Source organism: Platalea leucorodia, assembly GCF_965183815.1.
Source record: "Platalea leucorodia genome assembly, chromosome: 1".
Lineage (NCBI taxonomy): Eukaryota > Metazoa > Chordata > Aves > Pelecaniformes > Threskiornithidae > Platalea > Platalea leucorodia.
This window is the reverse complement of record NC_138823.1, coordinates 120649136-120676758: the sequence shown is the minus strand read 5'-3', so window position 1 is coordinate 120676758 and position 27623 is coordinate 120649136. Positions and strand designations below refer to the sequence as shown.

Here is a 27623-nt window from a genome sequence, read left to right as displayed (position 1 = left end):
TGTAAGTTTGCTTAAAGCTGAAATCACCCTGCAAGTAAAACTTTGGGTGGGACAGTATTTTGACTTTTTCAAAATTACTCCCTCTTTAGAAACAACTTTAAAAGCTTCTGAAAAGGCAGAAAGGGTTGATGAAACAAAAATACACAAATCCTCTAAGCCAGGCTCTCACAACATAAAAAAAAGAACTACCCCATAGAGTATATACAATTGGTTCAGCTTAACTTGTTATAATCCTGGCACTTAGGCTAAGAGGTCTCAAATCCACGTTTTTGGTATTAGCTATAACTTGAGCTAGTAACTAACAGGCATATCTCTATACAATGAAAGAAGCTCACTTCGTACCATGCAGTGTGCAAAGTTAACATGTAAGGATTTCAAGCTTAAACATTTGTCTCCCTGTCATTCATGAAGACAGGTGTCAGTCCCAAAATTGTACGTTATCCTAGGAAAAATAGATTTGTCTTAATAATTTTATGTCTGCTTTAAAACAGCAACAGAGACTGCCCTTTCTTTGAGCAGGTTTATATCACCTTTGTCCATGTTCCAGGAAAATATTTGGTGATAATGCACTTTTTAAGCTGAATGTATCTCCGCTCAGTGAGTGTCGAGAAGTTGCTTTTCCACCGATCAACAAAGTCTCTGCTTCTTTTATTTCCATAGCTCTCTTATAAAGTTCAGCTGCCTTCTCAAAGTCTCCCCCTTCATAGCTTTGAAGAAGAGTAAAAACAAAGTTGAAACAAGCAAATAAAGCAAGTCTCTCAATTCATTTAAATTGGAATGCACACCATGCTATCAAAGTGTACTTAAGGCTCTCTGCTTTCCTAATAAGTACAAAAGTCCAGGATGTTTTGTTTCATCCAGTAATTTTTATAGTAATTTGCTTTTATAGAGCTAAAGCATATAATCTTACCTTAGCACAGCCAAGTTTTTCAGAGTTTCTCCCACACGCGGATGCATGTGACCAAAGCTGTCTTCATAAATCTTTAATGCACGTTCATAAAGAGGTAAAGCTTCAATCTGCTTTTTCTTTGGGTAGTAGAAAGGTGTTTGTTACAGACGTATATTACATTTGCTATTCCTTTTTCCAAGACAGTATCAACACATCCTAGATGCCAAGTCATGCATATTTAACCAAAAAGATCTTTTGAGGTCTCGATACCATTGACAGATGAGGATGATCATTCAGATTGTCAAAGCAATTGGCTTGCACTTACAAATGCAATTCCCACTAATATAATAATTAGGGTCTGGACTTCCTAGGCAGTTTTGAAAATCTCAGTCCTAAAAGTTTTGAGTTACCAAATGTGCTTTGATTTTACCTGGGGCAGCTTTAATCCCCATTTAAAATCAGATATGCAGATTGCAGAAATACAGAAAACAAGAAAACAATCTACAGCTCACTCCTATTGATGCTAAGTAAGGAATTCGGTAAGTTGATTGCATCTCCTTTGAATCTCATATTAGTTGTAGACTAGAAAGTCTACAGCCTTCTCAGATTTTTACTTATACAGAGTTGCAGTTCATCAAGGGGGGCACCCTTCATAAATTTCAAAGGATTATGTTTCCCGCCAAGTCAGTGGTGGGGCTGTGTTCCATCATACTGTGATAACCGCCATATTGCTGAAAAGGCTGTACTCCAGCTCTAGTCTTATAAAGCATGTGGGCATTTTGATTAATCTAAAGAGCATTAGCCCAAGTGTCCTTATGAAATATCAGGTCACAGCAATTATCTGTTCCCTGCACGCAACTTCCTTGCCAAATATCCTTTCAATTTTTAAAATGGAACCTAAGAATCTGCAAGTCTTATAAGGAATTTCCCTTTTAAATGTGATCAAGTTTCTTTGGTATCATGTAGGTACAAATCATAAAAAAAAAAAAAACTAAGACAGGAATAATAAACATGTAAGACATGAAAAACTTACCATCTGACAATAAAGGACAGCCAGATTTACCAAAGCAGTTGCTACACTAGGGTGTTTTGGGCCAAATGACTTCTGTCGAATTTCAACCGCTAGTTCATACAGAGGAACAGCCTTGTCAAGTTTTCCCTAGAAATAATGGGGAAAAAAAGATTCAGTTGTCTTGTGTCAAAATGGTAACAGTAAAATCTATTTTAAACAAAAAGCCTTGGAGAAGATGTAACTGTTTCCAGAATAAGGGCTTAACTTTAGTTAATTCATAGTTATATTCTGCACAGATGGTTTATCATGAATATTTATTAGGACCTAATTTTCTGAAATACTGAGCATATTCAACTCAGCTATGTCTAATTCTTTCTTTTTTAATTTATTTTTTTCCCCAAGTGTCTCATTGAGAAGGCTGTTAAAAAGACTCTTCAGTTGTACTTTTATCCAAAAAATTTTTTCCATTTTTATTTCCTCATCCTGCTATACATGACAACAGAGTTTATTTTTTGCCCTAAAGGGCCTAAATTTTACTGGTGATACAGGAATAGGAATGTAGCTGCCTTAACTTTTGAGCCATTTTCTGCTTACTGAAGCGGTGTTTGCACCATCTTCTTTGGAACAGCCAGAGCGTCCAATGGCATTTCAAGTACTTGTTGCTTCCCATTTACCATACTGAGGCTTTGGCTTCTTGACTGGTTTCTCTAAAATGCCCCTCTCATACTCCAACTAGATTTACCGTAGATCATTTTTCCAGCAAATCTGTTTTCCTCCAAATTTGAATCTGCACACACATTAACTGGATATACTTCAGAAGTATGCTTAGGCTTCTACTATTAGAATGTACATTTAATAGCAATTAGAAATTAAATCCTGCAAACGTCCATTGTATAATGGTTCACTGTAATTGCAAAATTCAAATTAAATTTTCTCATTTTTTCAAAGCATCTCCATGCCACAGTTTGAAGATGATCAGTAATTCATCTGGAATAAATACTTACTTATAAATAATTGTCATTTTCTACACCTGATTCCTGTCCCTTCTCTTCCTCCAGTCTTCCCTGCGTCACTAGGTCACCATGAATTTTAATTTGTGCTCCTTCAAACTAGCAAAGAGCTTTTTGATGCAAATATCGAGTGGTTTTCAGTTTCTAGCAGCATGAAAATTAGAAGTTGAAGTGAGCAGAGAATGTGTGACCCAAAACAATTTCATGCACATCATAGCAGGTAACAATTATTGAGCAAAAACAGAGGAGCATTTGATCCAAGGGATTATCTTCAAGGACTCTTTCCTCTTCGAAGAATAGTAAAATGTGAAAATATAAAAGAAAAAAAATTGTCATCCTCTGAATTTGATCTTGGTTCAACAGCTGGAAACCTTACATCACTCTTACACTGATGATATCGAATGGTTAGAACAACCATCTGCAAACACAAATGTTCATGAAACATTTTGAAATGATGAAACGCATAAGTTTATACTACTGTTAATGTTATTCCTTGTAGTGCATTTCGCAGGGGAGCAACTCTCATCTTTCACTGAATCAACATACGCTGGAGACGGCTCAGCCAGACACTTTATTTGTAAAGTACTATATCCTGCCTGAGCATTCAAGTTACTCTCGATTTGACTGTAACGTTCAAGGTCATTGTGTAAAAAGAACTACTCCTACACCCTAAAACATGATTTTTCCATTAAGACACATCTGACCGAACTCTTGTATGTGGATGTCACATCGCAGACAGTGGAGAACTCAAATACAGCAGGGAAGGGCTTCCCTCTCTGCAGCTAAAACAATAGCTTTTAACCATATCAGAAATTCTTCATGGGGAATACTGAGCATGCAGGACACTGAAGACATTTTTCATAAATAGCTTTAAGCAAAGTGTGTTTTGAAAAAGCTGCTGGGCTTTTTGGAAACAGACTGAGGCTGCTTGACTACACCTTTTACGCATGTGTGTAGAACACCAATAGCTGACAAAACGCCCGTGCCCCACTCCTTTTGGATTGAAGACTGTAACAATGCAAGGCATTACAGTTAATTTAGGTGATGAGAGAAGGTAACAGGCTTGTGCTTACCATCTTTTTGTACAGCACTGCCAGGTGTTTCACAGTATAAGCCAAGGAGGGATGATCTGGAGCCAGTGCTCTCCTCCTGATGTCTAAAGCTTTTTCATAGAGTTCCTCCGCCTTGTCATAGTGCTTCTTCTCATTGTACAAGGCCGCCAGATTGTTCAAAGACTGCGCGCAGTCTGGGTGGTCGGGTCCCAGGACTCTCTCTCTCATTTCCAAGGAGCGCTTCAGGAAAAGCTCTGCTGTCCTACAGAACACATTCGTTCAGCAATATTTTAAAGCTGGTAACAGGCTGAAGTGGCTGTTTGAAACAGAACAAACTCAGCCTTGGAAACTGCACAGATACTGACATCTGGTAATGGACTTTCCCTGGAATAAGCAAATACCAGGATCAGCAGTTCATTTATGCAGTGAGGAATTGTACATCCCAGACATGGTCCTGCCGTGCAAGCTGACCATAAGAATGTAGATACAGAGCTAGTTAATATATTCCTGTGCAAACTTGGAGTCCCCCTGTAAAGGACTGAAATGCCAGTCTAGCAGATTTCCGCAAACATTACACTACCCCAGCAGCTGCTCATTTCTTTAATTTAACCTACATCTTCAGTTATGCAAGTAATCCTTCCTTATTCCAAGCATTCTGCTGGCTTCTGGGCAACTCCTCATAGCAGCCATGTACTCCCACGGATAAAGCAGGAGTGGAATGCGAGGTAAAGGTTCAGAACACACCACACATTTTTCAAGTAACTTTCAAAAATATAGAACATATTACAGGGTTCAGCAGACAGCTTTCATACCAAAGGGGGAGAGACTGGAACGGGTTTTATATATGTCATGAGCTAGATATTGTCTTAGTAGAATCTGTCCAGAATTGACAAAGTAGAAAAGACTCTGTGTAATGCCACCATTCAAGCGTTTCCCTATCAAAAGGGCATATTCTGTCTCACTAGAGTAGCGTACTACTGTTCCATTACAGATTTACAGCAGCTCCTCTATCACAAACAATGGGTGATCCCCACCTAATACTGGCAGCACCCATTATAACCAGGCAGTTTGTCATCCTGACATATACACACAAATTCTGTGTGGCACTATTCCCAAGAGGTCAGCTGAGTAAACTGGAAAAATCCATTTTGCATTAGAGAAAAAAAAAGACCATTTATACACAGAACTGTAGGTTTAATTCTGGAGCTCTTAGACAAGTGTCAAAAGGTGTTCACTCTATGTAAGGGCTAGAGGATGATGTGTGATATAACATATAAAAACTAATAAAGTGACATACCCTTCTGCCCTTGATTTCATTCTAACCGCATCAAATGATCAAAAAATTCAATCTTGGACTTGCTGATTCAGAGACACAATATCTATTAAAAAAATTACTTAAACCTTCACCAGAACAAAGTTTATACTTTGGTCAGCTATGAAATAGTGGAGATATGGTTACTCTAGAAGTAGGTTGTGTTAAACAGGAACTACATATGGATAATGTGGAATATAAAATGATCTTGTATGAGATTACATAAATATCTCTCCTCTATAATCAGTCACTTCGGCGTGACTTCATGAGGGTAAACTGACGAAAACCCCCACATTTCCAACAACTGTTAAAAAACAATTCCTTCATTGTAAAGGTCCTGCATTTAACAGACATTCTGTGTGCAGATCTTAAATTACGATATCCTGTAGTTATCCAACAACTACGGGTGACATAAACATCAGATATAGGAAGAACAAAAAAATACATCCAGAATTGACTCTGTGCTTTTTTGCTGTGCACTTTCTTTCTTCTCTGAAAAGATTCAGTAGAGTACAGTGGGATTTAAGGTGACTTTACAATTCCCTCACAACACACAGTTTTAGACTACTCCGTGGACTGAAGAAGTTGATGTGAGGAGTGGCTAACCATGCAATCAGCACTCCTCTGCCCTTCTTCAACACCCCTGCTTATCACTGTCTGCTTTCAGAACACCTTTGTTGTGCTCTGTCCTCTTTTGCTCTTAAAAAGGCCAGCAGGATAACAGTCTGAGGATTACAGGGCACAGTGAATATTTAACTCATGATTTCTTGTAATACTGGCATTTTGAGTGTTTTTCATAGAAAAACAACAATCCTGCTGTTCAAGGATAAACACTGCAAAGGGGGGTGAGAAAATAGTGAAGCTGAGTAGAGAGGGCATAAATTTTGAGAGAAAACTTGTATTTGCAACGAAAGCTAGTTAAATTTAACGGTGGAACATCAATTCTGAGTGCAGGAAATGCATTGACTTGGTAAATACTCACAAGCTCACAGCATCAACTCTAGAAAATATGAGTGAATTTCACAGTAAACAAAAACCAGCAGAATGAATCAGGGATGGCACCATAATGAGTATTTGATCATGTGTCTACATTTAATGCTAGTCCTGAACGCTTTGCTTCCATTTAGATCTATGAGAACACTCAGTGGATGTGTCACAATTAATACAACTTACTCAAGATTATTCTGCAGGTAATAGAGGACTCCAAGCTCATTGAGGGTTCGAGCATTATCTGGTGTATCCTTGCCTAATGTGAGCTCTTCCAGTTGCAGGGCCCTTTGACGCAGGAGAGCAAAGCCACACTACAGCAAAGCACAAGGTAATGTAAGCCAATCACCATTACATTTAAAATGTACAACTGAAGACAGAAAATCAAAAGACTTGGTTTCGTGCCAAAGGAGCACAATAATCCTACCTAGGTTCTGTTTTCAAGCTCAATGGCACATAGGCATTCTGCTTATTTACAATGTAACAGTGAATTTTACCAAACATGCTTCCAGGAAATTTAAGTTACTGTGCTGTTGCACAGCTCTGTTTTCCCTGTATCATACATGCTAATTTGCTTAAACTCCACAGTTCAAATAACCAATTCACATCAAATTCTTAGGTTTATAAGCTCAAAACTTAAAATTAAGTTAATCTTCTAACCTAAATGCCATATACAAATACACATAATTACTCAAGGCTTTACGCAGATCTTTGCAAAATGGGCTGCCAAGCTAATGCCTACATGCAAAGTGAATTACAAGAAAAAAGTGCAGTCATTGTTACACACTCCACCTATTCTTGATGTTTGCAGTCTTCATAAAAAGAGATTTGTGCAGCAGAACTCATTACAAACATGGACAAAATCTTCACGATCCAAATTAATTTGTATTTAAGCACTGTGGAAATCGCAACATTTTATGGCTTTTCACTACTTTCATTAGAGCTACAAGTAGAGCTCTGGAGTTACTAGCTGAACTCTTATAGTACAGGCACCGCATGACAAACCAACCCTTAGCTCAAGAATGACAAGAGGAACTTTGTAGCTAAAAAACACAGAAGAAAAAAAAAGGAATAACTCAGTATGGCACCTAATATTACTGGGACTATCCACTGCAGTAAGCACTATGTTCACTAGTATTTGTAAGATAAATGCCTCCGTTATTCTGGAGAACACTTTTTTCCATTGCCACTTTGACAGCCAATTGTATCAGCGGTAATTCTGCACCCCTGAAACGTATATATTCACTTATTTCTTTTCCACCTCTCTCAACTCCATACCAGTTGTACTGATGCATCTCCACTTCCAGCAGAGGTGAAAGGGCAGTTACCAAAGCTGCTGCTAAGCAGCTTCACTACTTATGCCTTCAATTCTCAAAAGCATTGGAGCTTTGTCAGCTCTGCGGACACACTTTTTCATCTATTTATCAGAGCCACAACATACCCTGCACTTTTATTAAATATCAAACATTTCCTTACCAGACTGCCTTTCCGCCTTGCTGCTTTTTGGCGTATTTTGAAGGACTTTTTCCTCAGTTGCTCAGCTTGTTCATATCTGAAAACAGTTATTTACAGTGTTAGAAGAATGCCAAATGTAACATCACTGAGTATTCTGGAAAGCTTCTAAGTTACTTGAGTGTACAAATTTGAGGAGAATTTAAGAATCTTGGGAAAAAAAAAAAAAAAATTCACACTTTTTGTCAAAGAAAAATATTCAAAAACCTTAGGCCCAGACAATGCTCCTCCTTTATCTCTAACTTGTTAGAAGTTTGTTGTTAAACTAAGCACTAAAGTTGTCCCCTACCAGGTGGCCTGCAACAAGAAGAGAGAACGGGTGCTCATGGTTGCATTGGAAGTTATGAAACTCCAAAAAAGAACCAAAGAAACATTCCAGCTTCAGGAAGAAAATCTCTGCTGTTACTTTTTGTACCACCTCCACATGAAGGAAAACATCAGTGTAGTTAATCTTACTTGTTCTGCTTTTGGTATAAGGTCGCAAGTGCATCAAGTTCACGGGCTACCCGAGGATGTTCAGCTCCATAAGCATTTTCAGAGATTTCCAGTGCCTGTTTATACAGCTGTTCAGCATTTCCAAACTTCTTCCACTGAACATAAACTCCTGCTAGCTGGTGGAGTGATTGCGCCACCCTTGGGTGGTCTGGATCCAGCGCAGTCTCTCGAATCTCCAGAGACCGCTGCAGAGGAGCTACAGCCTGTAACAACGAAGCTCAGAATATGATGGCAGCAGGCAGCATCCTGTATGCTACAATAATTTAACAACTGCAACAGAAAGCACACACTGAGCTCTGCTTAATTTGCCTCCTTGCTGTTACAACAATCTCTAAATGTACTCACCTGACTGAGAAGACCTAGGTCCTTAAGAAACCGTCCCAGGGTCTCATAAAGATCAGCCAGGCAGATCATACTTTCCTCTCCCTCACAGCTTTTTTCGTATTCTTTCAGAGAGTCAAAATACTCAGCTGCCATAGAGCTCTTATCTTTCCCAACCAGCTGCCAGTAACTCAGCAATTCTGCAAAATGTCCCCTGTTTTAACAAGGAAACAAGAAGCTCATCTTATCTCTGACACCTCTCTATTCAGACTGATGCTAGCTTAGAAGAAAAGGGCCATATGCATGAATTTTGTCTTTATGCTACAGAGCATCTACAGAGACAATCCATGGAGACTAATGCTGTTCAATAGCAGTGTTTATCCTTTTACCAACCCCCAAGGTATAATAGAATAGAAAAAAAATATTTATGACAACAGCATTTAGCATTTCAGCCTCTACTATTTAAGTTCCTTTAATCTATATCTGTATTTTTCTCATTTATATTGACAAAAAAATTACTTTGAAATCTTCATAACCACCAAAGCAGTGGCTACCTTTGTACCTTTTGTAAAGGTTCTGGGATACAAAGAGATTCAAAAGACACTTGTGTAGCTTTTGCTTATCACCCTGCTGTTGGAAGAGCCAGGGAAGTTCGTCTGCACTTCTCCAAGTCACTCGGTCTCGACTATTGAAAGAAAAGCAAATCAAAATTAAAACTTTGAGAGGCCTAACAGAACTTGTCAATTTGATGTGAAAACTAGGAAAGCATACAACTGCCATACCTGATTGTCTGAACAAGCAGACAGACTACTATAAGACCTACGTACTCCATTTTCTCACATCTTCATTTTAATTTCACCTCAGAAGGTGCTGGAACCCCCAGGTACCCCCTGAGGAAGCTGTTCCTCCCTCTATACGGGCTAATCTGTGCCTGCCAGCAGAACTGCAGCCCAGCAGCAGCCCTCTGTCCCTTTGTGCCTGCCTCCTTCCCCTGGCACACTGTGGCCCTCTTGGCTTTCTGCTACCCAACAGTGCATGCTCTGAGAAGCAGAAAGCACCAGCCCACAGCTGGGACACACTAACTCAGGACTGTAAATGCTAATCAGTTTTCAAGCTGGATATGAACTTGTAGCTGTTCAGCTGGTCTACTGGACCTCCTCTTGTGTATGTGCTAATTGCTTGCTGGACGCAAGCGGTCTTCTGTTTCTTCTTCAAGTTCCAAGCAACCTTAAATTACTTAGCATTTACTGGGAGCTAAAAATCCATATGGGGTCAGTTACCACAAAATAACTGATACTGTATAAATTTGTGCCCTACCTTTTCATATGATAGCTTTATTATATGCCCATTCCCCTCCATAGTCCTCAATCTTTTCTGAGATTAAAAAGCAACATATCAATAATAAACTGCTAAACTGGCAACTAGGGTTTTGCAGAGTTACTTAGTTTAGTAAATTATTATGGCAGAGTCAGAGAAGCTATACGAAGAAAACAAAAATATCCATCAGGCATAAAGCCTGTAATTTAGCAAGCACGTCTTGTGGAATTCTGACCTACCTCAGCTGCATGGTGAAATACTCCACTAGTTTTTGTCTATAGGCAGAAATAACATTTTCACCTTCTTCCATATACTCTAATCTTGCCATCTCCCAAGCCTGAAAGAGAGTATAATTGAGAAAAAGAGAGTGCATTTATTTTGTTTATTAAGTGCTGATACACAGGGCGCTATGCAAGATTTCTTTATGAAACACATCTTGTGTTGTAGAACTGAAAATCTTTCAATGACAAAAGCACTACAAACAGATTGTCTTATATCAGACCACAGCTCTGGTTGTTCAGATAATATTCCCTTCTCCTTCAATTCTGCTTGGTTTTTGTGGAACCAGTGTTTTCTAGGACACATGGAGTTAATAACTAATCAGTCAGAAATTTCTGATGGTTTGAAATACCAGGTTTTCAACTGCTGAACAATACCGACCAATACTGGTATCATAGCTCTAGTAGTTTTCAAGGTGATTCTAATATCAAACTAGACGTTAAGGAAAATGGGTGAGCAAACACAAACATATCACGAGCTACCTAGTTAACAACAGAACTTATGTAAAAAGCAGCAGGGGCTTAGTGGGTGGAGTTTCACTTGCACATGTTTAGAATTACAAAATTTACCTGGAGGTGCTGGAACTTTAGCAAACCACAGCCATATGTCAGCAAACACATTTTGTGCAGGCTGTGAACGAGCGAGGCTAACACTGCAGAAGACAGTTCAGGATAAAGTTCCATCAGCTCTGACTCACTCACACCATTGTGGCTAACACCGATGACACACAGTATCTACATTAAGCAGAAAGATTATTTTACAGTTAGCAGTATTTGCTGCAGAGCTGTGACACTGAAATTCCAAGAAAAATACTGTGTATCACTGTGTATAACTTTATACATCAAGGGAAAAAAAAAAACACAAACAACCTGCCTACACAAGCCCTTTTCTTCTTCCATCCTCAAAAAAAAAATCCTCAGGGCTAATGGATTAATATTCTAATAGATAAAGCACCAAATGGGACACTCTGGGACAAACAAATGGCTCCTTAGACTTTCCTCTAAAACACTGGGAGAAAATAACTCCATTATCATAAGGAACTTCCATCTAAGTAAAACATGCTGACGGTCTTATGCTGCCAGCACTAAAGAACTTCTAGCAATTATCGGGTATCATGTCCTACTCAAAAAATAGTTCCACACAACAGGGAAATTCTGCAAAGGTAGGAAGAGAAGAAATCGAATAAGCGGTGCCCTGTATTCATTAGATACCATATTTTGATTACATTTACTATGCTCAACGTAGTTAATCATTGGATCAGGGTACCAAAGGAGTGCTGATTCTACATCACATCATAGTGGAAAAGTTCTAGTTTGTTTTGTGAGATAATGACTTTTAGTTGAAATTTAACACAAAGCAGTCACGTGTTCTACAGTTATGCAATAGATACATTAATAAAATTGTCCCTTCTATACTAATAATACAGTAATCTTCGAATCATAGATATGAACAAACGTAAATTTGTATTTACTTTTAACTTAACAGAAACTCTTTTCAGGAAAGAATATGCATTACCTGTAGGCATCATAGTGACACATTCTCTGCTTACCTCTCTCAAGAGACCTTTCTCTTCATCACTCTGCAATGATTCTTGAATTGATCTCAGAACAAGCCTGTACAGTGACACTGTGTCTTGACATTGGAAACACTGTTGAAGGGTTTCGTCAATATTTCCTGTATTTCCAACACTGAGCAGAAGGACAAAAAGGGCATGATTTAACATATTAAATTTGGCCAAGTAAGATGAATTGAAACTACTGAAGAGCTCTATCTCAAAAGTCCTCTGAATTCCTACTGGGTTTAGAAGGTGAGATTAAACACAGAAGAGGTGAATTCCTGAAGCCACCTTCTGTCATATTGTCTGATTTTTCTAAATAACTGCAACATTTTTATTAAAAAAAAAAAAAACAAAAAAAAACAAAAAAACAAAACCAAAAACCAACTACATTGCAGTGTTCTTTCCTCCAGCAGGAGTACAAAATAAGAACATCAGGTTGGATAAAGATAAAACCACATGCTGCTGTTTCATTTAATGCATTTACAAAGCATGCTTTCAGGAGCAATTAAGCATTGTAGGACATAAAACAGAACCAAAAAGTAATGAAAATCAGTCACCCAGAGTAAATTATCAATCAGTGTATCATCTTCTGGGAGTCTCTAAGCTAAAAATGTGTCTTTCTCAACAAGATGAAGTCTAGGTTAATAATAAGCCAATGCACTTATTAAGTATTCTCTTGCACAAGAGGGAAGATTAATTTTCTCCACAGCAGGAATCATAGGGCAAAGTACCATATGCAGGATGTTAAACCAAACAGTTGTTGAACTTCCTTTTAGCCTTAAAAATCTAAGAGGCAAACTATCTGGTACATCAGTAAATACAACAGACCTGACTTAAACTGTTTAACAAAACAATACCAACATTCTCCAAATACCTTTAAAAAGTATTGAAGCAACTGACATACCCAGAAAGCAGAACAACAGAAAAATAAAATAAAAACAGAAAAGCTGAAAACAGACAGATACAGCTATTTGGATTCACTTAGTCTCAAAATGGTGATTGTATACTCTCCGATTTTTCTTCCCATTGCATTCACAGTCAGTGAAGGGGGAAAACTTTGTATACTGCTCCACTGTATTTTCTTAACAAGATTCATTCTATGTTAAATGAATGTATTTCAAAATGCTAGCAAACCTACTTGAAGTCTTCTAATCTAGTGATGAGCATAGTGATTTCAAGATCATCTCAACTTACCGAGCAATGGTTTTTCCCAAGAGAGTGACATACAAAGCATTGCAAGTTGTGGCAGAACGACAATGTCTCTCAAGCTTCTTCTCCTACAACATTTTAAACAAAATCTGTGAGCCAAGATGAAATTAACCATACCAATAAAATGCTCACTGTTTAAGAAGAAAACAAAAGTTCTAGATATGCTTCCATCTGTAACATCTGAAGACTATGACATGATAACTAGTGCACAAAATACTGCATGTTTTTCTAGCTATAGAAGCATACAAGTGAAAGTTTCCTTTTGAATTTAAGATGAAAAGAGTTAGGATCTAACCATTACATCTCTCAAGGTGAGGATTACCTTACAGAATAGGTCTCCAAGGCAAAGAGGTAAAATACTGTTTTCCCCACTCTGCCAATCATTGTTACAGTATTATGCGATACTAAACCTTCTATTATTCTAAAATAAAGGAACATGTTTACAGCAAAATGCACAACTGCACTGTTTTTGTGTTAATAATTTATGCTGTTCCATCTGTGTTTCCGTGTTATGAGCCATGGGGTAAAAACACCCAAACCGCCCACTATCTTGAGCAGCAGTATTTAGTTAGCTAAGTATAATACTTTCTTTTGGCAGCTGGGCTTATTTCATCTTTCCATGTTTTCATTAAAACTTATACTAGAGTAAGGTACTTTAGAAGAACTGCAACGGGCATACCTGCTCTTTAGTCAATTTAACATTTGCAGAGTTACATTCTGCACTAATGAGAGATTTAACATCTTTGGAATTCAGTGGATCAAGATGAAGAGTGGGCCACAACCTTTGGTAAGAGAGAACAAAGTCATATTCAGACCTTATTAAATAGCACACAAAAGGAGAAAAAGACTTCAAAGTTCCAGAGCATTTAAAGATTGATATCAAAGCAGTAATTGAAGCTATTCCCTGCTACTAAGAAATTCTAGTCATCACAAGTCAAATTTCCACTTTTAGCCTTACCCTGGATCTACATCATGGTATTGCAGTTCTTGATGTGCATCTGACTGCATTTAGTATCCTCTGTCATATAGCCATGTGGATAGATCCATCACAGTAAAACAAAAATCTGGTTTCCCAACAGCTAAAACCTCTCCCCATTGCAGTTACAATACAGAAGCTTTCATTGTCTTCAATGGTTGCAAAACCTTATCCTATTAAATCTCCAGGTCTTGACAAATCTGGCTGCTTGCTCTTCAACGAATAACTGGAATTTAAAACAATAATTCTAACCCAGGCTACTTTGAAACATCTCAGAAATATAACATACCTCCAAGCCTGTGGACATGTTTCTACATTCACTGATACAATCACTCTCACATTCACCGGCAGTGGATCTATCAGCCACTTCATATGCTTCTCAGCTTGCTTAAAAACAAATTTTGGTTACTTAATACAAAGGTTGTTCAAAACAATGCCAGAAGTTGATACATTTCATTAACTGCACAGCTCAGTGAAACGAGTCTTAAATTCTCCAGTGTCTTTAAAAATTGTTCATGATCTGGTTCTTGAAACAGTACTAAATGATCCACTGATATGTATCAGCATGACTGTACATTAAATAAAGCAAATAGAATACTATTGTTCAAATGTTCACCTCATAAAGACTAAGCTATTTACACGCCCAATAAATCAGCTCACAGCCTTGAATCTTTGGATAAATAACATAACTAGACTGCTCAAAAATTAAGGTGTTAAGATAAATTTAGAAGGAAAAAAACCAACCCAACACTCATTTTATCTAAGAAATGAAAGATTATTTTACCTCATCTGCACTTCTTGCAAAACTATTTTCTATATGTACTCTTTAGAGCAAAGCAAACATTAATATTTCTGTTACATAGATACAGCTGAACCTATTACAATGGTCAAAGTTTCTTTTAGACTGACAAATGGCAAGTATTTTGAAAACATACCTGTATTTGGTCAATAGAATCAATAATTATAATAATGCTGCCTTGATGACGTGCAGAAAGTTTTTCCAGCCAGCGGGGAAACTCTTCCAGAAGTTTAGCTGGATCCAAAGTCAGAGGTGACACTAACCAAGAATGTTGCATAAGCTGCAGAATTAAAAACATATATAACAAATTCTACCTTAAAAAAAATCAACTTGGATAGTTGAAAGAGGTCCTATAGACACAAGAGGGAAAAAAAAACCCAAAACACGAACATACAATTTTGGGGCAAATTTTCTAGTCAAGTTCACACAGAATTCTTTCCTTCTAGCATATGCGGAAAGCTGGCATTTATTGAACTCATTGTAAAAGTTCTAGAGAGATCACCTGAGTTTACACAACAGACAAGGAATTTGGATACTTAAAGGGGCTTAAAAGTTGCACAGGTTAAATAGGCAGACTTCTAAACTACACGAGAAAACTGCAACGAGAGCACAACTGATTTCATTTTTCTAAAGGTTTTAGTCCTGTGAGATCCTTAGTGCCACCCTGTGAAGGAAAAAGAAAGCTCAGACCCTGGCACAAAAATACTCCTCACTTATTCCCCACATATCTAACACACAATTAAAAAATAAATTAACATAGGAGAGAGGCTAGTCTAGGAACGATATGGTGCCAACTGGTGACTACAGCCTCAGATTTCTAAACACATAGACAGAAGAGGTACCACCTGCCTCCCTCATTGGCCAGATGGCAGGAAATTTTGGAAGAAGCTTATACGGTTTTATAAGCCATCAATATAGGTCACTGGAAGCATCATTGCTAATGCCAATCTAATATGAATATCCCAGAGATGCTATTTAATTGATCTGCATTCAATGTATAGGATCAGATTCCCCCCATTCTATAATGCCTCACATTTCTATTACTCTTAACTGATGTAGAATAACCTGTAGAAAATTTTATCTTCTGACATACACACACTGGCACTTTCCAAAGAATCATGCAATGCAGTGTATGTAATAATACAGCATACCTTTAAAGTAAGGCGTTTAATTATCAATGCAGATTCTGAACTAGTAGACATGGGCCTCCCAACAAAGTGATAAAGAATTAGAGTGTTTGGTGAATGCTTCTGTTGCAATTGAATCCTAATGAGAGAAGAGGGAAAGAAAAAAAAAAAAAAAGGCACTTAACAGACTATAATTTTGCAAATATATCTCAAATAAAAGCTATCAGTTTTGCCAAAGGAGGTAAGAGTGTCTGAGCTAGAGGTGTTCCATGTTTATCTTACAAAATGGGAAAGACATTTCCTGAGCTATAACTGAACTTTTTATGTCAGATTCCATTTTTGCTCTCCCCAGTACTGATAGCCATTAACAAGTGCCCTTCCTGGCACTGGATAGTCACATGTCACTAACCTTTTAAGAAGTAATGACACTACCAATTTATTTTCATGTCAGCAAATTTTGTCATAGCCTACAATGCATTTCTATGACAAATTATTAGGTCTGATCTTTCCTATATTTCAGTTAAAAAGACTCCTAAGGACCCCTCTGGTATATCAGAGAAGGGCAACACTATTGAGCTACTGAAACCACTTATTAATGCTGTGTAAAGACAGATCTGTAGGGTGTTGCAACTGGAGTCAGGGAGATGTTAAAGGCAGTCCAGATGGAATTAGCTACTCAATTACTACAAATCTTTCCAGGATGCTTTAATAACTTCAGTGCTTTGTAAATGCTCCCATTTTACCACTAATTAAACTGATAACAATGTTTGAAATGTAATGGAAACTTTTTTCTTAAATTTCATTTATACAAAAAAAATTAGTTTAAACTACCATTTCGACAGAAGGAGAGATTTCCCAGAGCCTGGTCCTCCTGATACAAGCAGAGGTGGAATTGGTGCTGGTGCTGCTACCAGGTCATTTAGACGTTCAAAATACTATAAAAAAGAAACAATCATTACAAATATTCCACTGGGTAGGGGAGAAATATAGTGCTTTGTATTGTAAGTCACCTAGATACAAAATGCAATTACACATTTATTAAGGCAAGGGAATAACTACTGAAATGCAATATAATACAAATGGAAATAAGCTTTGTAATGAAACACTTAAACCACAGAATTTATTATGTCTTTTAAAGAAAGTGTGAAATAAATACCCATGTTTTTGAAAACTATTTAAAATGGAACTTTCAGTGCTAATAAACTGAATTAGTGTTACTACAGTAAAGCAATTGGGTACTATGTTTGTTCAGGCTTCCCTGCCCCCCATTTTCCCCAACTACTCCACTGCATTGGATATGGTTGCCAGGACAAAGCCTTCAAAGTTGGCATCTGCCATGAATGATATTTTGAGGCACTAAGGATGCAAAAGAAAGGCTTTCTTTCACGACATGAATGCCCAAGAACGTTGTAGTAGAGTTCAGGATGACAAAAACAAAACCAAAAACCACCCTTCATCCACTTGGGAGAAATATTTTGTCTGCAAAAAAGAAGTGGAGGCGCATTAAGATACACATAGGCATTTTTTCTATTAATGTTCTATTACTTTACTGTTCTAGAACGTAGTAAAGATGGCACAATCCTCCAACCCATTGCCAATATATGAGTAGTGAAGTAAACCGATAAATTGTGCCAGTAAAATAAGGTTACTAACAATTTAAATACAATAGCACAGAAACTGCATGCTTATGGTACATTATAACATCAAGGAATGTTGCCCAAATAAGCTGTTGCATCACTTTCCATGACCACTTTAATATTTTTTCTTTCTACATTCAATGCACCTTCCCTACATATAACTGTTCCTGATACCCCCTATTCGAAATGTTTTAAAAATTTTATTTCAAGTAATGAGTTAGTACTGAGCTATTCAGCAGCTCTCTACTTTTAACTTTCCTATGTTCTTGTCACGTTTGTATGGCTGCATGATGAGATGAAATCTTTTCATTAGTCATCTCCACAAGACCTAACTCCAGGTGTCAAGATAGAGCTCGGATTTCCTCAAATAAAAAAGACATTCAGAGCCTTTTCTGTTGAGAAGCAAAGTCTAGGAGGATACCCTAATTCTGGCACACCGTTACAGTGCTTTTCTCCCAGTGCAGGAACAACAACCGCTTCTTCATCAATGCCATTCAAAAACACACAAACTGGCATTTCTCCCAGAAAATAAATATGCCATCTATATAAGACATATGGCTTCTTCTAGCCTAAGAGTAACAGCCTCAAGAATGCTCTCAGACACAGCTTCTTCTGTAGAAGTACATCTTGCCTAACAAGAGATGGGAAGGAGCAATGACTTCCTCTTCATCCACATACATTTCCACTGTACTTACTTTCTCAAATCCCAGCTCACATGTTGAATTAGAGGCCTGCTGAAAAGCTTCCATCTGTTCTTGTTCATCATGCGCATCCCACAATACATCACCAAAAACTTCTTCTTCAGGAACAGCGGACTCTTCTTTATTACCCAAATCCTTGCCTTCTAGTTCTGTCATTTCACACCCCAATATATCCTAAGTAAAAAGAAAATTACATGGAGAAAACTGCAACTATAATTCTTAACAGTGCAGACACATTTGGTGTTATTCTCAATTCCACTGTATACAAGTGCAGCTCTCCTAACTTCAATATGCTCATTTCCTTTTAGGCTAGCAGAGAACATAAATAAATGAACAATCAGATGAAACCAAGTTAACTCCAAATGCACAGGTTTCAAGACATTGGTTTTAGTCTTCTCATAGTGGAAGCAACCCACCACAAGGACGGATAAGGACAGAATGGACTATGCAATCTTTCCTTATCCTATGATATGGATAAAGAGAAACTAAAAGAGAATTTAATCCTATGATATGGATAAAGAGAAATTAAAACATAATTCAGGCCACGAATAGATCCCTCTCCCCTGTTATTTTTGCTTCTGTCCATAAAAGCACTGCTCAGTTTGGGGATTTATTTTCCACCTGCAGATTTCTTTGCTTGCCAGATATTAACAATAAAAAACAGAAAGATCCTCTGAATTACATCTAAGTAGCATACAGTAATCACACTGACATCATTTAAGATCATAAATCAGAGTAGGAACAGAAAAAGCTGAAATGCATCATGTACTCTACCTGTTTAATTATCTTTTCCACACAATTATAGATTTCATATGCTCCTTCCTCCACACCTCCAATATGGTCAATCATCTGAAAAAGTAAATGGCAAAGCATGACGCAACTCTGAATCCAACTGGGAACTGTATTTAGGACTTCCAACAAAACCATTTTGGAACACATTTAAATTCCATTCTGTTGCCTTCCTTAGGTAGGATTCACTTTGTCTAAGCTTTTAAAAGTCAGGCATCTCGTTTCAGCTGTTCTCAACAGTTCTCTCTCTAGAGGGAAATAAATGGCAACTGATCTGTTTTCAGATGGGAGGAATCTCTTTGGTGGTACACTTCTTTCTCTTCAGTGGCTACAGAGGGACCTTAGATAAATAACTATGTCATTTAAATGGCTAAACACAGGTGAGAAATTCTATCCCTATAGCACAGAGAATTTTTTTCAGTGAAAATGCAGTGGCTTTTTTTCCTCCCCTGCTAATGAATATTTCATAACATTCATAAATTTCAGCTTCATCAATCTGCTCATATAATGAGCATCCAGAGCAATGAGTGTAATGCAGTTACTCCTAAAATCTGGGACTACTAGCACTCGATGCTGTTTATAGCAGGGAAGTAAGCCTTTTAAAATTCAACAGTCTTTAAAAGGCCATACCTTTGCTTTGTTCACGTAAGAAATTTGCTCAATTAACTGTTGCACTGAGACTGAACTGACTTTGCCATCTTCCTTTCTGTGGTAAATTAGCCGGGGTTTTTCTTCTGGATTTCTCAAGAAGGCTTCTTCACAGTCCTCCAACAAACAACTAGATTGGAAATCAGCATTCTTGTGCTATATTACACTGCTGTAGCAAACAGTTCAATCAGCACAAGCTCCGAAGATGGGTTTCACTGCAAAATCTAATTCAAAAGTCATATCTATTTACAACAAAGGGAAAGCAAATATTTCAGCAGAGAATTTAAGATAAGCTCTGAGGCAAGGAACAGCTAAGAGAGAAACTTATGCTACTTGTACCAAAAACATTAAAACCATTTATTAATTTTTACAATTATTGCTTTGTAAATTAAAGGTTGATCTTCCTGTCATACCAATATACAGAGTGAAAGGTAATTGCCTTGCATGGAAAGAACATAGATTCACACATGATTAACAAGCATCATATACATGCTCTGCCATCACTTATTTGAAGGGTCTGTTCTACTCCTTGACCTTTTTCGGAAAAGTCCTTCAGTATTTGTCAGATGTAGGATAGTCTTTTAATTTATAGTAGTTGAAAAGAAGAATTACACCCCTCTAAACTCAAAAGCACTTTATTTATATAAGTGAATGATATCCAGAGATATCATTCCCAGCAACCTATTGCTGTTCCACAGAAGGAACTATACAACTTGGGGATGCTGGTAATAGCAGACAGGATCTCTCAAATATTATGTTCTTTATATGAGCACTACAATTTTCATCACAGTTTTTCTAAGAGAAACTCTCTAAGTGAATACTGTTGGCAGGAATACTGCTTTGTGGGTTTTCTTCTTGTGTATTTCATTCTTTAACACATGTGACCCACATACATATAACTAGGTTGTTTGGCAACAGTATCCCCTTGGAGTGTCAATATACCCTCAGTAGCTGACATTATCTTTCTAAGAGCATAAAAGCATGGCAGCTCTAGTCTGATTCCTCTAAGAAAACAAATCAACATCATCTGTGGTACCTGGCTATTCCCTGAAGCACTCCACTGTTGTAAATCTTAGCTACCAGTGTCTTAAACCAGCCTTTAATTCTCTGCAGACAGATGTTTTATTTACAGAAACAGGAGGTCTAGTTAATAGAAGAGCTCTAATAATACAACAGTATTTGAAATCCCTAGAGTTCCGAATCTACCCTTAATATGAAACTTAATGCATAATAGTATTTTCAGATTTTTGCATTCATACAGATGTTTTGGAATGACCACTCTGTGATCCTTAATATTATGTGTTCTAATTCCTTCTTCTCTCTTCTTCAGCAGAAGGACATCCCTCCCTCCCCCAAACATCAAAACCAAACCCTGCCCAAAATTCCCTAATGCATAACAGAAACAGTCCTAACACAATTCTAAAAGCATCCCTAGTTCAGTGTTTTCCATTTAGTAAGTCATGTTCCTTCTTCTAGAAGGTCAGGAAATTACTCACTGAACAAACAGAACACATTTTATCACCATTTGTCATAAAACATCATGACTTCAGCAAATTAAGCTGTAGAAAGGTAGCATGAGGTACCACACAGGAGAGCCATGAAATCAGTTTGAAAAATAGCCAAAGATAGAAAATAATGTGACAGAATAAAATCAAAATACTACAGACAGGTATAAGGCTAGATAAGCAAATGAAAAACACTGAGGATGTTCACACCAGCCATCTTGAACTCCTAAGACTCCAGCAATACACATAACAGAGAGCTGCTCTTGGAAAGCAAAACATTTCTGCATGATGAAGACATCTTTCATGCTGTATTTTAAGAGAATCCGTAGCTACAAGAAAAAGGAAATGATACAAAGCTGATACATTCTTTTAACTGTCTGCACTAGCAAACCCAAAGTTTGAAGGAGTATCGCTTAGAAGATACTAGCTTAGGAAATGTACTGAGCAAAGCATCCCATACATTCTAATAAGCTATGCACTCTGCATAAATTACCAGTTTCCATTTGCTTTACCAGTCTGGAAAATACTTACCTTGGCAAAGTTAAATGCAGGAGCAAAATGACTAACGAACTTTTTTCAATTTCCCAGTTTCTTACATCCTTAAGAGGCCTTTCATTTTCTGCTGGAAAATGAACAACTTGAAAGAAGTACCCCATTGTTTCACAGATTCTTTGAAGTTTTGGTGAGTAGTTCTGAAAGCAAATTTGAATAACCGTGCTTTATTACTAAATCTGCATAGCACTAAGAAGCTACTAGATACATCTCAGTTTCTTTTCTCTATGCAGTTTCTTCCCCTGAAGTCCTTGACAATACTTTCACTGACTTCACTGAAATCAGGCTACATCCACTAGAGCTTTCAAGTGATATTAGACAAATTTCTGAATAAGTATCACAGTGGAAACAAAACAGCGTATAAGTTAGCGTAAGTCTGCGAGGTACTCACTCTAATGAAGATGTCCACTTCTGGTCGAGTCTCATCAGTACTAATAATAAAACATCTTACTGTGTTACTCCACAGAGAGTGGGAAAACAGAGGAGTAACCTGTAATAAACTGGCAACAGCAGCATCCCAATCATCTGCCAATGAAAAAAAAAAACAAAAACAAAACAAAGTCTAGAGATCTTCACATCTGATTACACTGCATAACAGATAAGTCAACACTCTTAACATTATGAATACTACATTTTATTTAAAATAGCAGTGACTATTTTAATTTTTAAAATTTGAATTTAGAGAACCCATATCGTCTGATAATGTCATATAATTTGATAATGTGGCAAAACAACAGTGTTAAATATATTCATAATATCATTACAATGGTATTTCCTTTAAAAAGGATTGATTAAATGTATCCAAAAAATCAAGATGATAGTTGTAAAATAAGTAAAAACATGCAGGAATAATAAAATCACTCATAACTGAACATCATTTTTTTTCCTCCAGATCTACATGTATTTCAATTAGACCATGCAAATAAATGATAGCAAAACATTATGGGAACTTCCTCTTCTTGACATGAAGTCTATTGCTTTCTGTTGTACTGTACGTCAATTCCCTATAGAAGCAATGAATTTTAAAAGTTTCTTAGGTCCTTGATTTTGTGGCTCGTCATTCTTTCAAGCTAGGAATAGGTTCCCCTTTCAGTACCACATGGCACGATGAAAGGCTTAGCATGTGAAGCTGGAGCCATCACAGAGCAGACCTTCCCCTCCCACTTTGCAGGCACAGACTTCTGAATCAGAGCCTGAAGGACTGAAGAAAAAAAGGGAGAAACTGCCAGCAAAGTCAACTACATGCAGGAGGGGTTCCAGGGCCAGGACAACAGTGAGGGAAACCAGAGCACGGGTAGACAATTTACGAGAGGCCATCTGGGAAACAAAGTTCAAAAGTAACCATTACTGATAACAAAATATCTAACACTGATTCACATAACATTGCATACATCCTGGTCTTGCAATCAGGTTTCCATGAATGGGCCCCTAAGCAGAGTCAAACCCCATGCAAATCCAATGAAAAAAGCGGGGATATACTTATTCTAATATGAACGTAATATTCATACTCAAGAAGTAGAGAATTTGAATAAAAATGGACAAAGAATGCCAGCAGATATTGAAAGAGAGATCGCTATCTTCCTTAGTCAACATAAAACAACAAAAGGGTATTTGGTTTACTTACATTGAAGCACTATTCACTGCTGTCTGCTAAAATCACTGCTGCACATACCATAGTGACCAAATATATTAAACACAGCTTGGAATGTACAGCTACAGATTCCTTTTATTTTTACAAAGAATTCCAAATAACCCGTTAGTCAAATTACGCAAGAATGGACAGAAAAGGAGCTAAGAAAGAAGACAATTATTTAAGAATGGATGGAAAAATGACATAGACACATATAATCCCAGCAAAACAAACTGCCATTACTTACCTCTGTTTATATTTGCAAATGGTCCCTCAACGTCTATAGAGCTATGAGCAAATTCAGGCCCTCTGAAAGACTGCTGAAGTTGCATCATACTACCCATGGATGGCTCACTTCCCAAAGCTCCTCCATTCCAGTATTCAGATTGTGCCCCAGTAGCTAAGAATTGGAAAACAAAACAAAACAAAACCTCTTTGTTGTCACTAAACAAGGTAAATTATCAGTCTTAAATACTCCAGCTGAAACCTACTGCCACATGCCACTGATCATAATTTTTTCTCCTTTAGCAGAGTTGCTCACACCTTTGTGTGCTGTAGTTCTGAACGGGCACTTGTCCAAAGTTAATGAGAAGCCATGCTGCTAATGGGATAAGGTTATTTGCTAATATTTGTTATTATATGGATTGCTCACATCTGTTGGGTTCCAAAGCTGACTTGCATTACAAATCAGAAAAACAGTTCACAGTATTGCTGCAGTCATTTGTGCGCATCACAAAATTAACAACTTTTGTTCAGGAATGTTCCAGCACCGAAAAAGCATAAAGGGGCTGCAGGTCAGGACTGAAAAATATTCTCTGTGCTGTGTGAAAGAGCTTTCACAGTATCTCTTCGTAATATGCTTGGATTACACTTCCGCCAATCAATACACAACTTTCAAGACACTAAATAAATCTTCCACGGAGAAAATCAGGAAATTGAAAAAGACTTAGGAAAAGGTAAGAAGGGAAGAATGAATTCAAAAATTAATTGAACACAAAAGAAGACAGAAAAAAAATACATAAAAGAAAACAAGACTATCTGTACCACTAAAGTTCATCAAATGCATAATTACTATGCAAAAAGCCAGTCACTGCATTTTGAAATATTTCTTTTAAAGGTTGCATATTTCTACTCCTGCCAAGATGTGACAGCTGATATATCTCAATAAGCCAAACAAAGGTTAAGCAACACCACTTGCATGCAGTTTTTCCTCAGTAACCCTTCATGGTGCAAGAAGTAACAGCGGCCATCCTTAACAGTGTTAAGGTGCTAACTGTCTGCTACAATTATTGCTCTATTTTGAAACAAAGTCAGAGGACTGATCACGTACCTATCTGAATCCTCCTGTGTTACCAAATACCTCTTACAGCATATATAAGGTTTTGCCTTTTATGTCATTAAGATTGCTAGGGCTTCTCTTTCAAAAGAAGTCTTCAAGAAAATTACTCTCTTGGTCAGTTCATGTTTGTTAAATATCTAACTCTGCTATTCTGAAAAGTACAGCAGCTGAGACTGACATACTTCACCATCCACAGACAGTAAGTCTATCTAAGATGCCCTCTAGTTTCAGGTGTGCTTTTTGGATCTTATGGAACATGATCTCTCATTATAGAATCAGAAAACTCAGAAAAGACTAGAAAACTCAGAGTTGTTCATGGAACAATTTAAAAAAAAGTTCCAAGTCACTATGTCTAGACAGTGCTCTATTTTCTTCATCTATTTGTTCATAAGACCAGAAACGTGGGGTTCCCACAATCTAAACCAAGTTTGTAACATCAGCTGCTTTTACCCTTTAAACTGTTTTATGCTGCTTTTCAACCTGGATTAATAAAAGTTTTTTTTAAAAAGAACATAAACATTTGTCTTGTGCTTTACTATTTAGAGACTTCAGTCACATTCCAACCCAAAACGCTGGGGATGAAATTCTCACCTGTAACATCTGTACAATTGTCATCAGAATCAGACTCTTCGGGATCAAACACTTGGATTCCTTGGGCCTGGAGTCTCTGAAGTTTTGCTTCTAGCTCTCGTTTGGCCCTCAGTAAGTCCTGAATCTCATTTTCTTTAGTTTCTCTAAAAATCTATGAGCAGAAAAGGAAAAAAACCCAAGAAATACAAACCATAAATCTTTTGAAAATCAATATCAGTTCCTGAATTCATGTTATCCGCTTTCAATTGGAAAAATAAGTTTCTAGCATTCATTTAGCAGGCAAAGGCATGAAAATGTGAACAAGAAGCCATCAGGAACCTGTAAACGAGGAGGGAAACATAGTTTAAAATGATCTATTTTTAACATTTTACCATTATAAACGTTATCGTACTGTTCTGAAAGTTAGAAGTCTGCATTAGTATGGCAAGTTCATTAAAAATAGCAAGTAACTTTCTTCACCTTTTAAAGTTTATTGTCTTCTAAAATCACTACATGTAATAATTTTTTTAAAGGTTCCTTTTTATTCTTCCATGTATTTTTTTTACATTTACATATAATCTTGTATTTAATTTTGACTGTTGCCGAAATTTAAATTACCTAAGACAGAAAGTGATCAAGCATCTCCAGCTGTCCTGTTTGTAAAATATTACTATCAAAAGGGGAAGAAAACATGAACCTAGATTTAAATACAAAGAGAGAAAATCTTCAAGTCTCATTTTCTTAAATAAGGTCAAAACCAATCCTCTTTTTCTGTATCTGCCAAACATTAACACCTGTTACAATTAAAGATACCAAGAATCTTGAAAACAGTGCAAACCCAGGACCTATTGCTCTGTTTGGGGTGGTAGAAGTATCATCATCTGCAGCAAGCAAAAAGCAGAAGCATCAGCTTGGCCTTTCAAGTCATCCCTCCAGAAAGTGCAAAGGCTTTTGTCTTTAACTGGCTATCGTATTTTAGCAGCCAAAAGAGATGCACCAATACACACTTTTCTTTAATGTAAGCTAGAAGTGTTAAACATTACAATGCTATATATAGAATTTATTCAGAAATAATGGAACTCTGTGTTTATACATTCCTTCAGCATGCGTCAGTTTGCAGCCCATGTTTTCGTCACACTCAAATATGAATATACTTCTGTCTTCAGATGCATCACTGCATATTCTTCTTGTACTATTTAAGAAGTTATTTTCTATTTTTTCCTCTTAGTTTTACAGAGAAGTTTTGGCAGGATTACCTTGAAGGAAATAAGCAGCTACAGCTACAATACCGCAATTTTTTTCTTAAGAAAGAGAGGTCCTCATGAAAGCTATTGGAGAAGAGTTCATTGGGGGAATGTGACCAAGTGACATCTATCTTTTTTTGGTCATTTGCCCAGGAAAAGAAAAGCCAAGCCATACCTTGAATTGCCTTTTGACCTTGTCTCGATCATGTTCAAAAGTAGCAGCTCTCTCCATGGCTTGATATTTAGCTTCTAACGCACTTTCTTTCTCTCTAAGTATTTTCTGGTAAGTTTTCTGAAGTGCCTGAAAACATTTAATATACAATTTTTCTGAGTGAAAGCAATCCCTGGTAAAAGGTTTAAATTACTTTTCAGCTAGTGCAATTCAGGTCTGAATACAACGTTATCCCAGCACCCTACATCTCTCTCCTTGCCCTAAGGATGCCAGCCACACACGTGTGGTCCCCATCCCCAGAGGCACGCCTTGACGGCATCCCGACAGCTCGCCAGGACGGCGCTGGGGCGCGCGCCATTTCCTCGGCACCCTGCCTTCCTCGGGAAGGAAAACTCATCGCACCCATCACCTCCCTGCCACGGCTTTCCTGGGAAGCGGGACGAGTCCTTCGCAGCCTCACGCGCGAGGGCCCCGCTTCCCCACTCAGCCCCCTCGTCCAACAGGGCGGCGAGAGCTACCTGCAGCTCGGCGCGCAGCCGCTTATTCTCCCTGTCCAGTTTGGCCTCCTTCTTCACCATGGAGGCCACCTCGTTGTTCTTGCTGACGCGGAAGATCTCGTACTCCTTCTTCAGGCGCTCGTACTCGGCCACGCACTCCAGCTCCTGCACCGAGGCCGTCGACTTGAAGCTGGCCCCGATGAGGCCGCCGGGCCGCGAGGCCCCGACGCGCCGCAGGGAGCCGCGCAGCAGCCGGGCCTTGGGCTTCACCTCCACCGGGATCTCGCAGGCCTCGCCGCCGCCGCCGCCGTACGTGTCCTCGATCACCTCCCCTACCCCGCCCGCCGGGCTCACCAGGGACGACGCCGTCCCCATGGCCGGGGGACGCCCCAGCCGCGCCCGCTGCCGGGGGAGGCTTTAACACCGAGGGGAGGAGCCGGTGCCTCCGGCGGACCCTGGCGGCGGGGACATGCCCAGAGACGGA

At 38.1% G+C, this 27623-nt stretch overlaps 1 protein-coding gene across 1 annotated transcript; it reads right to left on the bottom strand.

The window, feature by feature from the left end:
• On the bottom strand, nt 1-27623 carry NPHP3 (nephrocystin 3). The gene is made up of 27 exons (XM_082321423.1): nt 27161-27623; nt 26646-26771; nt 25248-25398; nt 23565-23717; nt 22079-22212; nt 21667-21827; nt 19613-19760; nt 18968-19042; nt 18188-18367; nt 16687-16790; nt 15880-15994; nt 14865-15008; nt 14219-14316; nt 13633-13735; nt 12939-13021; nt 11736-11874; nt 10756-10920; nt 10147-10244; nt 9153-9275; nt 8615-8804; nt 8231-8472; nt 7739-7814; nt 6449-6576; nt 3985-4225; nt 1923-2048; nt 911-1026; nt 1-707 (listed from the first exon to the last, which is right to left on the bottom strand). The coding sequence occupies exons 1-27, from the start codon at nt 27512-27514 to the stop codon at nt 527-529; spliced, it is 3954 nt and encodes a 1317-aa protein (XP_082177549.1). The 5' UTR covers nt 27515-27623; the 3' UTR covers nt 1-526.

Coding starts and splice junctions, on each gene's coding strand:
- NPHP3 (XM_082321423.1), bottom strand. CDS start 27,514: ATGGGGACGGCGTCGTCCCTGGTGAGCCCGGCGGGCGGGGTAGGGGAG. Junction 10,921..11,735: donor AGAAAGGTCTCTTGAGAGAG/GTAAGCAGAGAA, acceptor TGCTTAATGTAG/ATACTGTGTGTCATCGGTGT. Junction 8,473..8,614: donor ACCTAGGTCTTCTCAGTCAG/GTGAGTACATTT, acceptor TCGTTGTTACAG/GCTGTAGCTCCTCTGCAGCG.